The 16,037-nt window shown below is 41.1% G+C and overlaps 1 protein-coding gene across 1 annotated transcript in view; it reads left to right on the plus strand.

Annotated features, from left to right (window-relative positions):
- LOC148902492 (plastin-3-like) overlaps window positions 1–16,037 on the plus strand; it is a 33,305-nt gene that overhangs the window by 10,865 nt on the left and 6,403 nt on the right. Inside the window, exons 4-13 of the mRNA XM_088991087.1 lie at window positions 1,099–1,228; window positions 1,948–2,080; window positions 4,763–4,844; window positions 7,304–7,469; window positions 8,453–8,592; window positions 9,717–9,812; window positions 10,911–11,097; window positions 12,633–12,711; window positions 12,801–12,921; window positions 15,163–15,296. Coding sequence (XP_088847213.1) covers window positions 1,099–1,228; window positions 1,948–2,080; window positions 4,763–4,844; window positions 7,304–7,469; window positions 8,453–8,592; window positions 9,717–9,812; window positions 10,911–11,097; window positions 12,633–12,711; window positions 12,801–12,921; window positions 15,163–15,296 — 1,268 coding nt within the window. The remainder of the gene's footprint in view (window positions 1–1,098; window positions 1,229–1,947; window positions 2,081–4,762; window positions 4,845–7,303; window positions 7,470–8,452; window positions 8,593–9,716; window positions 9,813–10,910; window positions 11,098–12,632; window positions 12,712–12,800; window positions 12,922–15,162; window positions 15,297–16,037) is intronic.

Raw genomic sequence — 16,037 nt, forward strand, 5'->3', positions numbered from 1 at the left:
AACAAACCACTAAACCGAGAAAGTGATTAATTATAGCTAGCTAACTCATTAAGGAAGTAACTAGTTAGATGGCAAGATAGTTAGCGATCTTACAAGATAACTAACTAACCAACCAACCAGTAAACAAAGTAACATTAACTACAACAAGCTAGCTAACTAAGGAACTAACCAGTTAAATGGCAAGCTAGTTAACTAACTAACTAACCAGTAAACTGAGTAACTGATTGACAATAGCTAGCGAGCTAGCTAACTAAGGAAATAACTAGGTAAATAGTTCCTTAGCTAGCTAGCTAATTAAGGAACTAACTTGGCAAATAGTTCCTTAAATAAATACTAGCTAACTAATAAACGGAGTATCTGATTAACTATAGCTAGCTAACTAACTAAGGAACTAACTAGTTAGATAGCGAGATAGTTATCTAGCTAAAGAGCTAACGAACTAGCTAACTAACTAGTAAACTGAGTGATTAACTCTAGCTGGTTAGCTAACTAACTAAGGAACTAACTCGTTAAATGACGAAATAGTTATCTAGCTAATGAGCTTACTAAGTAACTGATTGATTATAGCTAGCTAACGAACTAAACAATTAAGTAACATAGTGACTAACAAATTACCTGACAAATTAACCAACTGACTACTTAACCAACCAACTCACTAAGTCAATGAGGAAATTAGACACCCAACTAAAACCATACAACACTCTTGACAATCATATTACGATATATGGAAAAGCTGCCTTCCAAATATTCCATTGGGAACGAACATTGCTGCACAATGTTTCCCGTTGAAAGTCGGAAAGGAGACAGCAAAAATGAACAAATGCAACCATTTGCTATCTAGCTGCATGGCTAGCTATCTAATAACAATATAGCGATCTGGCTAGCTATCTAATAGCTATATAGCTCTCTATCTACCTTGATTACAGTTGAAAGTTAGAAAGGAAACAGCATAAATGAACAAATGTATCTTATTTGCTATCTAGCTGCCTGGCTAGCTATCTAATAGCTATATAGCTGTCTGGATAGATATATAATAATATATTATTATTATTATTATTAAAGAGTTTCGAAAAATTGTGTTTTTGTGGATTTGTTCAGATTTTTAACGATATGAAGGACGACCGTATCGCCAAAGGATTCAGAAAGGCTCTCAACAAGAAGGAAGGGATTGTTGCCATCGGGGGAACCAGCCAAATCTCATGTGAAGGAACTCAACATTCAATCTCTGGTAAGAACTTGATCTGTCAAAAATGAAAAACTTTCCTTGCCGATCACCAGGGGGCAATATGGTTGCCGACTTGTTAGCGAATGGCCTTCCTGTATGGAGTTTTTATGTTCTCCCAGTGCCTCTGTGTGTTTTCTCCAGATACAGTGATACCTTGACTTGCGAATTTAATTGGTTCCCAGACAGAGTGTGTTGGGCGAAAAGTGTGTATTCCAAAAATTAATTTCCCATAGGAAACAATTACAATGAGAATAATCCGTTCCCAGGTGCCCATAAAACATAATTCTACTAAATAAGCCTTAAAACGACACAAAATAGACCATATTTTATGTACAGTAAATATGCTATTGTATTGTAATTAAAGAAAAAGTCGTTTTATTGACCTTTGTGATGGTCATTGATGTAGTTGCCTCTTGATATCCGAGTGAAGTTGCCGTGCTTTCTCGGCGATACGAGGTTTTAAAATAACAGAGTCTGTGGTTTTGCAGCCTTATCAAGCTTTTTACGAACAGTCACTAAGATGCCATGTTTAGTTTTATCTCATTGAAAAGCCTCATGATGTTAACCACAAAACATATTTATTTTCAAATTTCAGCGTCCTGCTCCAAACTTTGTACTTGTGTCCCAAAAAAACAACAACACACTTTACTCAAATATACAAGAATGCCAGCCAGCATTGACACTTCAACAGTTGAGGTTAACAAATGAAGTGTGTCTTTCAGAACAGGAGCGCTACGCCTTTGCAAACTACATCAACTCGACTTTGGAGAAGGACCCAGACTGCAAACACGTACTGCCCATCAACCCAGAGACCGGAGCTCTCTTCAAAGCGCTGGCGGACGGCATTGTACTTTGGTACATTTTTCATGCAGAATATGGATGCATTATCCTAATCAATACTTCATGGCTAAATGCCTGAAGAGGAAACGTCATGTGCAAAGTCATTCCAACCATCTAAAGTGATCATGGGGACTATGTAGCCCTGGAAATGGGTTACTGCAAGAGTCAAAATGCAGACTTTGATGAAATTCAGTCTTAGCTTTTTTTTTGGTTTCACACAAAAACAGGAAATTCTAAGAAACAGTACTCTACTCTGCACGCTATGTCGTTGCCTCAGGTATACAGATAACATCCGAGTTACGACCAGGTTCCGTTAACTATTTCAGTATTTAACGAGGTAGTTCCTTCGTTAGCTCACTAGCTAGCTATAGTTAATCAGTTACTCATCGATGAAAAGGTTTCTTCAGCTGTGTATACAGTAGTATAGTAGTCCTTTACTCCCCCAACCTGAGAGCAGGGACCTATCATAGCAGTGTCCGGCACGCCATGTCTGGACAGTAAGGATTTATATATAGGGCCGATACAACCAGTAAGACTTTAGTTCGCTGAAGAAGCATCTTGGATCAGAAGCGAAATGTCCAACACCTTCAAAGAAGTACAGGTGACGGCTGAAGAAACCTTTTCATCGATGGACCACTCCTGTACGACTGAGAGCTTACACAGGCGAATCAGTTACTCAGTTTACTCGTCAGTTAGTTAGCTCGTTAGTTATCTCGTTAGCTTGATAACTATCCTGCTATTTAACTAGTTCGTTCCTTAGTTTCTTAGCTTTCTAATTATCTCAATATTTAAGTAGTTAGTTCCCTAGTAAGCTACCTAGCTAACTAACTCGCTATTTACAAAGTTAGTTCCTTAAAGTGTTAGCTAGCTAGCTACCATCAATCAGTTACTCAGTTTACTGGTTAGTTAGCTAGTTAGTTATCTAGTTAGTTATCTAGTTAGCTAGCTCACGATCTTGTCATTTAACTAGTTAGTCCCTTGTTTGGTTAGCTAGCTAGCTGTAGTTAATCAGTTCCTCAGTTTTACCAGTTAGTTAGTTAGCCAATTATCTTGTTAGCTAGCTAACTAGCTCGCCATTTAACTAGTTAGTTCCTTAGTTAGGTAGCGAGATAGCTGTAGTTAATCAGTTACCCATTTTACTGTTTAGTTTGTTAGCTAGTTATCTTGTTAGCTAGCTAACTACCTCACCATTTAACTAGTTAGTTCCTTAGTTAGTTAGCTAGCCAGCTATAGTTAATCACATACTCAATTTACTGGTTGGTTAGTTAGTTATTTCCTTATCTTAGTCAGCTAGCTATTTCACTAGTTAGTTCATTTGTCAGTTAGTTGGTTACTTAGGTCTTTAATAAGTCAATTGTAGGTCGAAATCCATTCAAAATGGCCGACGCGAGGTTTATACGACAGGATAGCATACGATGTCAATCTGTTGTTTTTAAGCAACATTATATATTGAATACTATTATATACCAAACTGTTTACACTTCATTTATACATTTTATCACTTTTAGTGTCATTTTTATAATTGTATATTTTTATTATTGTATAACCAGTGTCTTAAACTCATGACAAAAGGTTAGCGGACACCAGGGCAGACAACTCTCAAAGGTTGCCTGCCCAGCCATAAAGTTGTCTGCCCCATTTTTCACAACTTGAAACACAATAAGATGACTAATGGCAAAAAATATTGTTGCAAAGTATTAAGGACTGATAATCAGAATGTATAACAGAACACCACTCTAAAATGCGCCTCACACAAACGCTCCCTTGCTTAATTGATGGTAAACATCCCTTGCTGACGATTTTGCTCCAGTTGTCGTTTGTCCATACAGTGTTCGGCATGTTGCACAATGCAATGTTTGTGTTGCGTCGTCTACAACAAGCCACATGAACTCCTCTTTACACGATGCTTTTAATGTACGTTTACGTTTTGTAGCGTCATCAATTTATTTTGCATCTTTCTTCTGGGGCTATGACGCTCAGGAAAGACCGGAAGCACAAAGTTAATCGATGCACTCTTGTGATTGGCTGCCGAGTATGCAAATTGACGAAAGAAAATCTTTTGGGTTTTTTTTTTCTTTTTTTTTTCTTGAAAAAGTTGTCGGCCACCCGGGCGCAGACGTTTTGTAAGTTGTACGCCCGAAATAATAGTTGCACGCCCCAGGTGTCCGGGCAGACATTATTTCAGACACTGGTATAACTGTACCTGGAATGTATACAAAACTGTTTACTGTCCAGTTCATTTATAAATGTAATACTGACCCTGCTCTCCCTGATAGCGGCCAGAAGAGGTCGCCCGACACACATGCTTGGACTCAGGCGGACGCCGAAGGAAAAAAGCAGTGTACAGTACTACAGGAGACTGTATCTGCACTCTATAACTACTGTATTGGGTGTAGTCACGCAGTAGTTTGCTGTGCGGGTGTGTCACATGCTGGCTGGCCACAATTGTAGTACGTGTTGCCGGATGCTTGCGCGTCGCGGTGCCAGGCGGAGGAAAAAAAAAAGGTCTTGCGGTCGTGGTCGGAAGTTCGGCCGGTCGTAACTTGGATGTTACCTGTACATATACATTTTTTTGTTGTCTCTGACCAAGCTTGGCATTATTGTTTAGTTCTATTGACTGTAACCTTGATTCAATCTTAACTTGGAGTCCTGTTATAATATTGAATCTCATTTTGGACCTGTGATTTGTTTGTGCAGCAAACTCATCAACCATTCTGTTCCCGAGACCATTGATGAGCGAACAATTAACACAAAGAAACTCACTGCCTTTACCACACAGGTGGGGTGCTTGTTTTTGGATTTCTTCTATGTTTATCGTAGTATCATTGCACCATGACAAATTGTATTGGGAACTGAGCTATTTACAAAAGAATCATGAATATGAGAAAGCGGCAGAAACCATTCCAGGAAGATTTACTTCTCAAATCACATCCATGACATGGTGGAACACTGGAAATACAGTGATACCTCTGCAATACAAATGCTTCAGCTCACAAACCTCTCCTTACGAACATTAAATTAGCGAGCATATAGTCTTAGCTGATGAACTGGTTTATGGCGGACGAGCCAAACCACACGGCACCACGGTGGCTGGCGCACTAGTTTTCCACACCCACTTTCTTTGAGTGCAGACGTGTTTTGTTATCGAGTGGAGTACTTTTGCTATTATGGGAGCGAACAAGACCCCACCACAGGCTAGTGTTGAGCCGAAGAGGACACAAAAGAAAAGGACGGTCCAGCAGAAGAAGGAGATCATCGAAAAACACCAACAAGGTGTGCGTTTGCGTGACTTGGCGTCCCAGTACCAGTACGCTAAGTTGACCATTTACGTGTGGCTATGGGTGTTTCTGTGTTGTCTGATAATAATAATAATAATAATAATAATACATTCAATTTCCAAGCGCCTTTCTGAACACTCAAGGACACTTTATAATCAAAAGAACAATACACAGAACAATAAAACCATGAATAAAATGATAAATAATACCAACGGTCTCAGGCAATAGAAGAGGTTGAAAAACTTCTGTTGAAGTTCTGACTTCTGTTTGGATTACCGAAAAGCGGCTATCGGGAAATTTTGAGTGAGGGTATTATCGCTGAGAAAGCATGGCAACTTCATTCAGATATCATCAAGAGGCAACTGGAAGTTCATCATCCATTGATGACTACAATCACAAAGGTCAATAAAAGGACTTTATCATACTGTACAGTATTTCTTTCATTACAATACAACAGCACATTTATTATACATAAAGTTATATTTTGGATTGGATTGGCCTTTATTACTCTCACAGTGGAGAAATTTACATTTCACAGCAGCAAAGTGATGAAAGGAACGAAAGTAGAAAAAAGAAATACATGAGCTGCTGGAAAGGCAGCCACTCTCGCGGCGCCGTCTCGAAGTCAAAAGAACAAAAAAAAAAACCTAAATAACAAATAATATGATAAAACAAAGACAACAGACCAAACAAAGACACAGAGAGACGTTCATTCTTCAGGACTTGCTGTACCCTCTTTGTGATGACATGAAGCAGTTCTAGTTGAAAGAGGAGAGGATCAAATCATCCATGTCAGCAGTGGATCAGGGACGTCATGGTGGAATTTGTACGTCGACTACAAGCTAAATGTTGAAAGCAAACACGAAGCTGTAGCATCCTTTGACGAAAAGAGATTGTCTCACATCTCCTGTCCCACATAAATCTGCTTCAATTCCAAGCCGCAACAGTTCCACAGACGCATCGGCGCTCTGCGCTGACGCTCCTTTCTTATTATCGCGGGCTCCTCAAGCCATGCATCCATCCAGCCGCAGACTGTCCAACAGCATTTTGTGTCGTTTTAAGGCTTATTTAGTAGAAAATTATGTTTTTGGGGGACCTAGGAATGGATTATTCTCATTTTAATGGTTTCTTATGGGAAATAAATGTTCGGCAGACAAACATTTCGCCTTACACACACTTTCTGGGAACCAATTAAGTTTGTGAGCTGAGGTATCACTGTACCTGATTTGGGACTGTTTTAGTCATTCACATCTCTTGAACATAAGGAGTTAGAATTTTCCAACGCAAGCAGTTGCAACATTTAGAACAGGATATGCAATGATGTGCTGTGTTTTTAAAATATGGCAAATTAACCATGTGCTGCAAAATTCATTGGCACTGATAATCATATTTTGGATATGATTTGAGTAGCCTTTATTAGTCTCGCAGTGGAGACGTTGACATTTCACAACAGCAAAGTGATGAAAGTAAGAGAAAAGGAAAGGAGGAAGTAGAAAAACAAAATACAGGAGCTACTGGAAAGGCAGCCACTCTTGGGGCGCCATCTTTCAGTAAAAACAACAAAAAAAATAAGAACAAATAATATGACAACACCAAGACACAGAGAGTCATTCATTAAGAACTTTCAGTCCCCTCTTTGTTGTATGAAGCAGTTCTATATGAAAGAGGAGAAGATCAAAGTGTCCTTTTCACTAGTCGATCAGGGATGTCATGGTGAAATGTGCACATCTGCTACATGTTGAAAGCAAACACAAAGCAGTAGCATCCATTGACAAAAAGCGACTGTCTCACATCTACTGTCCTCCGTAAATCTGCTTCAATTCCAAGCTGCGGCAGTTGCATACTGCCACATATGCATCTGACGCTCCTTTCTTCTTATGGGGGGCTCCTCAAACCATGCACCAATTCAGCCGCAGACTTTCAAGCAGCATTTTCTTATTGTCACATTCCTCGCGAACAGGAGAATCTCAATTTGGCTCTGAACTCCGCCTCGGCTATCGGCTGCCAAGTGGTCAACATTGGAGCTCAAGATTTGAAAGAGGGAAAACCACATCTGGTCCTTGGACTCCTCTGGCAAATCATCAAGATCGGACTTTTTGCAGATATTGAGCTGAGCCGTAATGAAGGTACGGATGCAAAGACATACTGTGATACCTCAGCTTACGAACTTATTTGGTTCCCAGAAAGTGTATATAAGGCGAAAAGTTCATCTTCCAAACATTTCTTTCCCATAAGAAATCATTAAAATGACAATAATCCGTTCCCAGGTCCCCATATAACATCATTCTACCTTATTTTGTGTATAATAAATGTGCTATTGGATTGTTATGAAAGAAAATAACTCTACTGTAGAATGAAGTCATTTTATTTACCTTTGTGACGGTAGTTGTCAACAAACTTTTGTTGACAAATTTCCAGGTTGCCTCTTGATGACATCCAAGTGAAGTTGCCGTGCTTTCTGGACAATAATACCCTCACTCAAAATTTCCCCTGCTAGCTGCTTTTCGTTCATCCAAATCACCACAAGTTTTTCAACCTCTTCTATTGCCTGAGACCGGTGCTTAGACAACACAGAAACACCTTTAGCCACACGTAGCAATGATAGCAACTTAGCGTATGGTATTGGTACGCTAAGTCATACAAACGCACACGTCGTTGGTGTTTTTCTATCACCTCCTTCTATACTCGACTGTCATTTTCTTCTGTGCCCTATTCGGCTTAACACTAGCCTGTGGTAGGGTCTTTTTTTGGTCCCATGATAGCAAAAGTACTCTACTCAATAACAAACCGTGTCTGCACTGAGTGCACTAAAAGAAAATGGGTGTGAAAAACTAGTCCGCCAGGCACCGTGGCGCCATGTCGTTTAGTTTGTTTGCCGAAAACTAGTTTGTATGCCAATATTATATTCTCGCGAATTTAATGTTCGTAAGGCGAAAAGTTCGTAAGCTGAAACGTTCGTTAATTGGGGTCTCACTGTACTGTCCAACACATTCCATTGGTGTTCTTGAAATTCCAAAGAACACAAAACCTGGAGCCATCCTCTGATATCCACTAGTGTCCAACGTTAGCCGCACTTGATTCCAACAACGTCAGGCTTCTTATCTTACAGCGATTGTGGCGTTGCTGGAGGAAGGAGAGAGTTTGGAAGAGTTGATGAAACTCAGCCCAGAGGAGTTATTACTGCGCTGGGCCAATTTCCACCTGAAGAAAGTTGGCATGACCCTCACAAACTTTTCAGGAGATATTAAGGTCAGATATTATTATATTATGATTATTATTATGATTTCTACCAGGCTGGCTATCAATTTTCTATCTATTAGTTATCTGGCAGGTTTGCTAGCTATCTAGCTAGCTATCTATTAGCTAGCTAGCTGGCTGGCTATTAGCTATTGGCTATCTACTACTACTACTACTAATCATAATAATAATAATAATAACATTTCTAAGTGCCTTTCAAAACTCTCAAGGACACTTTACAGTCACTGGATAAGGATAAGTTTATTCTGTGGGTGAGCAGCGGCAGCCATTCGCGCCAGCGTTCACTCTACCCGGAAGTCTTCTGACTTGATGAAACCAATGCAATGAAAACAAATGATTGCTGAGGTTGCATGAAAACATGAAAATACATTATAAGAAAAAAAAACAAATTAAATAAATAAATAAACCAAATAAAATAGAATAACTCAAAATACCTTGAAATAAAATACATTAAAATACATGACATTAAATTAACTTTAAACATGAAAATACATGAGAAAATAAAACAACAAAATACAATAAATTAGAATAACTTAAAATAGCTTAAAATAAAATACATTAAAATAAATGAAATGAAATTAAATTAACGGTAATAACAATAGAATTGACAGCAAGTCAAAAGTGGGAAAATCCCAAAGCGACACCCACCTATTAGCTAGTTAGCTGGCTTGCTATATATTAGTTATACGGCTATCTAGCTACCTCGCTAGCTGTCTATCTAATAGCGATCTATTGGCTATCTATTAGCTAGCTAGCTTTATAGCTATTTGAGTTACTTCCGGGTTGAGTGAACACTGGCGCGTGTGGCTACCGCTGCTCACCCACAGAAAAACGTATCCTGTGACTGAAAAGTGACCTTGAGAGTTTTGAAAGGCACTTATAAATGAAATGTATTATTATTAACTATTATTATTATTATTATTATTATTATTATAACATTGAAGCTATGCCACATTTAGCACGGCAATATTTTCATGATTGTACGATTTTGCACCTCTGCCAGGGTTGAACAATCCTGCATCTTTTCATGTTGTAATCTTGGCAGACGCAAGAATGTCATCTTCATTTGGGCTTTTCAGAGCTTAATTTGAAGCTATCTCTGTTTGTGTGTGTAGGACTCCAAGGCTTATTTCCATCTTCTGGAGCAGATCGCGCCAGATGGCAGCAAAGAGGGCGTTGATCGAATTGAAATCGAGATGCTTGGACTTTATGTAAGATGCAAAGAAAATGCTATACACTCTTTACAATGTACTTTTTCGAGAAAAAAAATAGGTGGAGTTCGTTTAAGCTGATACATTGTAGACTCCGTCATGCTAATGAGGTAAACCAGAGCCAGGCATAGAACTGTAAAGGTAATCGGGGTGGAGAGGTAATCAGATATGCTAATGAGGTGAAATCAGAGCCAAGGATAGAACATTCGAGGTCATGGGATTGGCTAATGAGGTGAATCCAGCGCCAGGGATAGAACTATGTCGGTAATCAGAGTGGAGAGGTAATCAGATTGGCTAATGAGGTGAAATCAGAGCCAAGGATAGAACTATAAAGGTAATCAGAGTGGAGAGGTAATCAGATTGGCTAATGAGATGAAATCAGAGCCAAGGTTAGAACATTAGAGTCAGCGGATTGGCTAACGAGGTGACTCCAGAGTGAGGGATAGAACTGTAAAGGTAATCAGAGTGAAGAGGTAATCAGATTGACTGGGGTGAAATCAGAGCCAGGGATAGAACATTCAAGGTCGTCAGATTTGGAGAAGATGCTTTCTTGTTACTCATCCAGTTATGAATATAATTCAAATAGTTCTGAAGAGGAAAGCATAAATGTTTGCATTCGATTAAAGAAGTCCTTCCGTATCAATTCGAGCCGTCAGGACTCCAATGTAGCGCCCAGAAAATGCACAAGATGGCGCACAAGCTCCGTTGGAAATGGGCTAATTTGTCCGCTGGGAATTTGTGTCAACTTACACCTTCTTTATGCGTGTTACCGTAATTGGCTGCGACACACAACAATTCACCATCGTGTTATTTATGCCGTTTTCCTTCTAATTTTGCGATCAACGCGGTGTTTTCAGACATCAAAAGTACCCAAAATACTTGGTGTTGTGCAAAATTCGATCCAATGTTGGTCATTTTGCAAATGAGCGCTGGTGAGTGCAGATCTGTGAGAGAGAGGGGACTGCGCCGCTGTGGGCGTGGTCACAGCCAAAGTGGCTCCTTTCATTCCTTTTGTGCTAGCATCGGTTCTTTGACAAATACAACCTATTGTCCGTCCGTCCGTCCGTCCATTGACAAGCCCATTATGTGTTTCCACAGGAGAAAGATTTAGCAAAGAGAGCAGAGCTCATGCTGCAACAAGCCGATCGTCTGGACTGTCGACAGTTTGTGACAGCGACTGATGTTGTGTCTGGAAACTCCAAGCTCAACATGGCTTTTGTGGCCACACTCTTTAACAAATACCCAGCTCTGACTAAACCAGAGAACCAAGACTGGATTCTTGAGAGTGAGACTCATTCAGCAACACTTTACATCCATTTGTTTTTCTGATATGCTGATGCACTCAAGGGAAATGGGGATGCCAGAGTACACCCTGAACTAGTCACCAGCCAATTAATACTTTCCAGGAGATAGCTGGAAATTCTCCAGTTCGGTATTATACTGTATTTGTTCATTTTGGAAATTTGCGAGGAGTAAGCACATCGGCTCTCCCATTTTGACTTTTCAATTCATAATACCAGGTAACATCCGAGTTACGACCACCCGTACTTGGTTCGCTCATCAATGGTCTTGGGAACAGATTGGTTGATGAGTTTGCTGCACAAACAAATCACAGGTCCAAAATGAGATTCAATACTATAACAGGACTCCAAGTTAAGATTGAATCAAGGTTATGTCAATCGAACAAAAGAATAATGCCAAGTTTGGTCAGGGACAACAACAAAAACTGTATAGGTACAGGTAACATCCGAGTTATGACCGGCCGAACTTCCGACCACCCGAATTTACGACCACGACCGGCAGACCTTTTTTTAAAAAAAATCTACGCCTGGCACCGCAACGTGCAAGCAGCCGGCAACGGGTACTACAATTTTGGCCAGGCAGCGTGTCACACGCACAGCAATCTACTGCGTGACTACACTAAATACAGTAGTTATACAGTGCAGATACCGTCTGGGCAACATCTCCTGTAGTACTGTACACTGCTTTTTTACTTTGGCATCCGCCTGAGTCCGAGCGAGTGTGTCGGGTGACCTATTCTGGCCGTTAGCTGGGAGAGCAGGGTAAGTATAACATTTACTAATGAACTGTACAGTATACAGTTTTGTATACATTACAGGTACAGTTATACAGTAATAAAAATTGATAATACGAAATATAAAATGATAAAAATGACACTAAAAGTGATCACATTTATAAAATAAGTGTAAACAGTTTGGTATATAATAGTATTCAACTGAAAATGTTGCTTAAAAACAACAGATTGACATCCTATACTACTATCCTGTCGTGTAAACGCCACGTCGGCCATTTTGAATGGATTTCGACTTGACTATTTCGACTTACGACCGTTTCGTCGGAACGGAACTTGGTCGTAAGTCGGATGTTACCTGTTTATATATTTATCATATGTTAATGTGCGATAAATACACAAAGAAATATCAAATCAGGCAACTTTTTTGGGGCGATTTTGAACGATCTAATATCGGCTGATTCGGATTGGATTTGAGTGCATCGGATTTACCTTTATTAGTCTCTCAGTAGAGAAATTCACATTTGACAGCAGCAAAGTTATGGAATGAATAGGAAAGGAAAGGCAGAAGTAGAAAAACAACATACAGGAGCTGCTGGAAAGGCAGCCACTCTCGCGGCGCCATCTTGAAGTCAAAAGTCAATGGGTCAAATGATGCAATTCGACAGGACTTTACTCGAAACGGCATGTCAGTACCGTTCTTGGCCAACCAAGACCTACTTGCATATCCAGCTTGCCCTGAGACATGTTTCTTCTCCTTTTCTTTTTCTTTCTCTTCTACTTCCAAGGTGAAACCCGGGAAGAGAGAACATTCCGGAACTGGATGAACTCCCTGGGAGTCAGTCCACGCGTTCACCACATCTATGGGTCAGTATGTCTGCATGTTGGAGCCATCACTCTGGCACATCTCTGGTGCATAAATAGCTCACTTTTGGCTGGATGTGGTTTGAAAACAGCGATCTGCAGGATGCCATGGCCATTCTGCAACTCTATGAAAAAAGTAAAGTGCCGGTGGACTGGGACAACAGAGTCAACATGCCTCCATTCAAGGCGGTGGGAGGAGGCCATCTGAAAAAGGTTCAATTGCGTCGTGTTACGCACGGTGACATGTTCAGAATCAGAATCATCTTTATTGCCAAGTATGTAGTACACACAAGGAATTTGTTTCCGGTCGAACACGCTGCACTAGTATCATCATCACACAATTGCAAAGAGGCACTATACAGTTCCATTTGGGCTACTGTTCAAAGAGTTAATGGCTTGGGGGAAGAAGCTGTTTAAATGTCTGCTGGATTTGGTGCGCCTGGATCGGTAGCGCCTGCCTGAGGGGAATAGCTGGAAAAGGTGGTGGGCAAGGTGCGGAGCGTCCAGTAGGATTTTCCGCACCCTAGTTTGGATTCTTGCAGTGTGCAAGTCCTCGAGAGTGGATAGGGCGGTGCCAATGATTTTTTCCGCCGTGAAGGCGAATTTTGTCCATTTTTGTGGTGGCCCCGAACCAAACGGTGATGGAAGAACAAAGGATGGATTCGATGACAGCCGTGTAGAAATGTTGCAGCACCTCTTGTGGCAGGCCATGCTTCTTTAGCAGCCTCAGGAAGTACATTCTCTGTTGGACCTTTTTCAGGATAGAGTTGGTTGACCTCCCACTTCATGTCCTGGGAGACTGTGATTCCCAGGAACTTGAAGGTCTCAACGGTTGACACCAGGCAGTTGGATAGTGTGAGGGGTAGCTGTGGTGAAGGATGTTTCCTGAAGTCCTGAAGAATGTTTTCACAATGGCGGGCCGTTCATGTCACTCCTCGGCCTTCAATAGCGCTACTTTGAAATTTTTAGGTTAGAATATTACAAGGTAATATTAGCGTAAACAGTTACATATAATATTTTAACAATTTTGAACGAAATTAAATATTTACCTGATTGCGCAATGTTTTAACCTAACAATTGGCGCGTTCGTTGTGAGAGGGATGACCAAAAAGCCGTTACTCACAGTTACTCACAGATAATCTATTCCTAACAATTTGATCTAATACAGAATTCTGGATCTCAGCACCCTGACACAGAAAATATTCGTGTGCCCCCTAATCAGTAAGAGAGACGATGACTGAGACTGAGAGCCCAGATTTAAAGTTGTACCAGATACATATTCAAATTTGGCCCACACAAAGAAATCAAGTTCATCATTTGGCCCTTCCTGGCACCTGGTTTCACGTCTCTGTTCCCAAGGTATTTCCTGACCTGACAGGACATCAGAAGTTGCGTCCTTCTGAGTGTTTGGTCACTTCCTTTCATCTGCGTTGTCCAGCGTTTGGCCATGTGGTCGTTTCACACTTCCTTTGTGTCTGCCAGCCGGCTCCCCTTGGATCTCCTGGCACCTGAAACATATGTCTCCAAGCAACGATACCTCTTTGTTCTGTTATCTATCTTTTACAAACAAAGCAATATTTATACTGATTAAACATTTTATCTCGAGCAATGTTTAATATGGCTAAATAAATGTATCTATTTCCTTTAGTATCAATCAGCTGCGAGTGTGATGTAATATTACTACACGTCCACTAGAGGGTGTTGTTGTCTCGGAAATCACTTATGACTTGGAGAAACAGAAGAAATAATACATTTCATTTCGAAGCGCCCTTCAAAACTCTCAAGGTCACTTTACAGTCACAGGATAAGTTTTTCTGTGGGTGAGCAGTGGCAGCCACATGCGCCAGCGTTCACTCAACCCGGAAGTAACTCAGATAGAAAGCTAGCTAGCTAATATATAGCTAATAGTGTGATTAAAATGTTTGTATTTTTACTATGAACATGTTGATTCATGATAACCTCATAAAAAGGCAATATTATTTGCTAGATTCCGAGCTGTTCAACCTTTCTTAATTGTCTTTTCTCTTGACTTTATTCTTATTGTTTCTTCTTTTTTCCCCCGTTCACTGATTTACTTAGCTAGCCAGCTGTCTATCTATTTAGCTAGATAGCTAGCTATGTGGCTGGCTGTCTAGCTAGCTACCTATTTGCTATATAGCTGGCTGGCTAGCTTTCTATTAGTGACCTTGAGAGTTTTGAAAGGCGCTTATAAATGTATTATTATTATTCTTATTATTATTATTCATTAGCTCTCGCTCGCGATACACGAGCCAGCCAGCTGCACGGGTGGTCGTAAATCGAGCAGGTCCTAAGTCGGATGTTACCTGTAGTCCGTGATTCAGATCCTTTTAGGCCAGCAGAGAAGGCCTTGCAGGGCCTGATGGCTGTGTTTTCATATATTTGGGGAGGGTAAGTGTTTGAAAAATGACACTTGTGTGTATTTGACTGTGGCAGATAGAAAACTGCAACTACGCTGTGGAGCTTGGAAAGAATCAAGCTGGTTTCTCGCTGGTGGGAATTGCAGGACAGGATCTCTACGATGGAAATGCGACGCTCACCCTGGCGCTGGTCTGGCAGTTGATGAGAAGGTGATTTATGTATGTATTTATTTATGTGTTTGTTTATATGTTTATTCATATATATTTATGTATTTATATATGTACTTGTGCCTCGACTGGGATCACCACCTTATCGTGGTGAGGCACTTTGCGCGCCTCAATGACCCTGAGAGCTATGTCGGCCGGAGTCTTGCACTCCTGGCAGGGTCACCCAAGCCGAACAGGTCGAGGGGTAGAGGCCAGACAAAGAGTGATCCCAAACCCGCACCCGGGGGTAGGCGTTGGCGGAGTCCAACAAACCGGACTACCGGCAGCCCCCTGCAACTCCTGCCAGAAAATGGTCGTCATGAGTATGCTCATGCCACCAGAAACTCATCTGGTAAGAGCGAAGATGGTGGAAGTGTGGACTGTGCACCCACACACTCACCTTAATCTCTACCTTTGCGCAAGATTCTTGCCCCAATCCCCCCCCCCTCCCTCCCATGGAAACCCAAAGTCCTGTGGCGATGTGGAATGGCGGTGGGCACAGGCCAAGGATGTGGCTGGAAGTGCCTAGCCAAACCATGCACACAGGCGACAATGGAGTGATGGTCGTTGATAGTGCGGGATGGAGCAGCGCATCTCCTCGGCAGCTTCCATTGTGTCTGAGCAGCTCCACACTGCTCACCCCTTTGATGGGGAAGGACCTAGAAAAAGTGGTCTAAAAATTGTCTGCTCTCCACACTCCGGACGGCAAACCGCAATCGTCGGAGCATCCCTCCTGCGGTCGAA

The sequence above is a fragment of the Hippocampus bargibanti genome, linkage group LG02, assembly GCF_051943395.1.
Source record: "Hippocampus bargibanti isolate YZ-2025 linkage group LG02, ASM5194339v1, whole genome shotgun sequence".
NCBI classification, from domain to species: Eukaryota; Metazoa; Chordata; class Actinopteri; order Syngnathiformes; family Syngnathidae; genus Hippocampus; species Hippocampus bargibanti.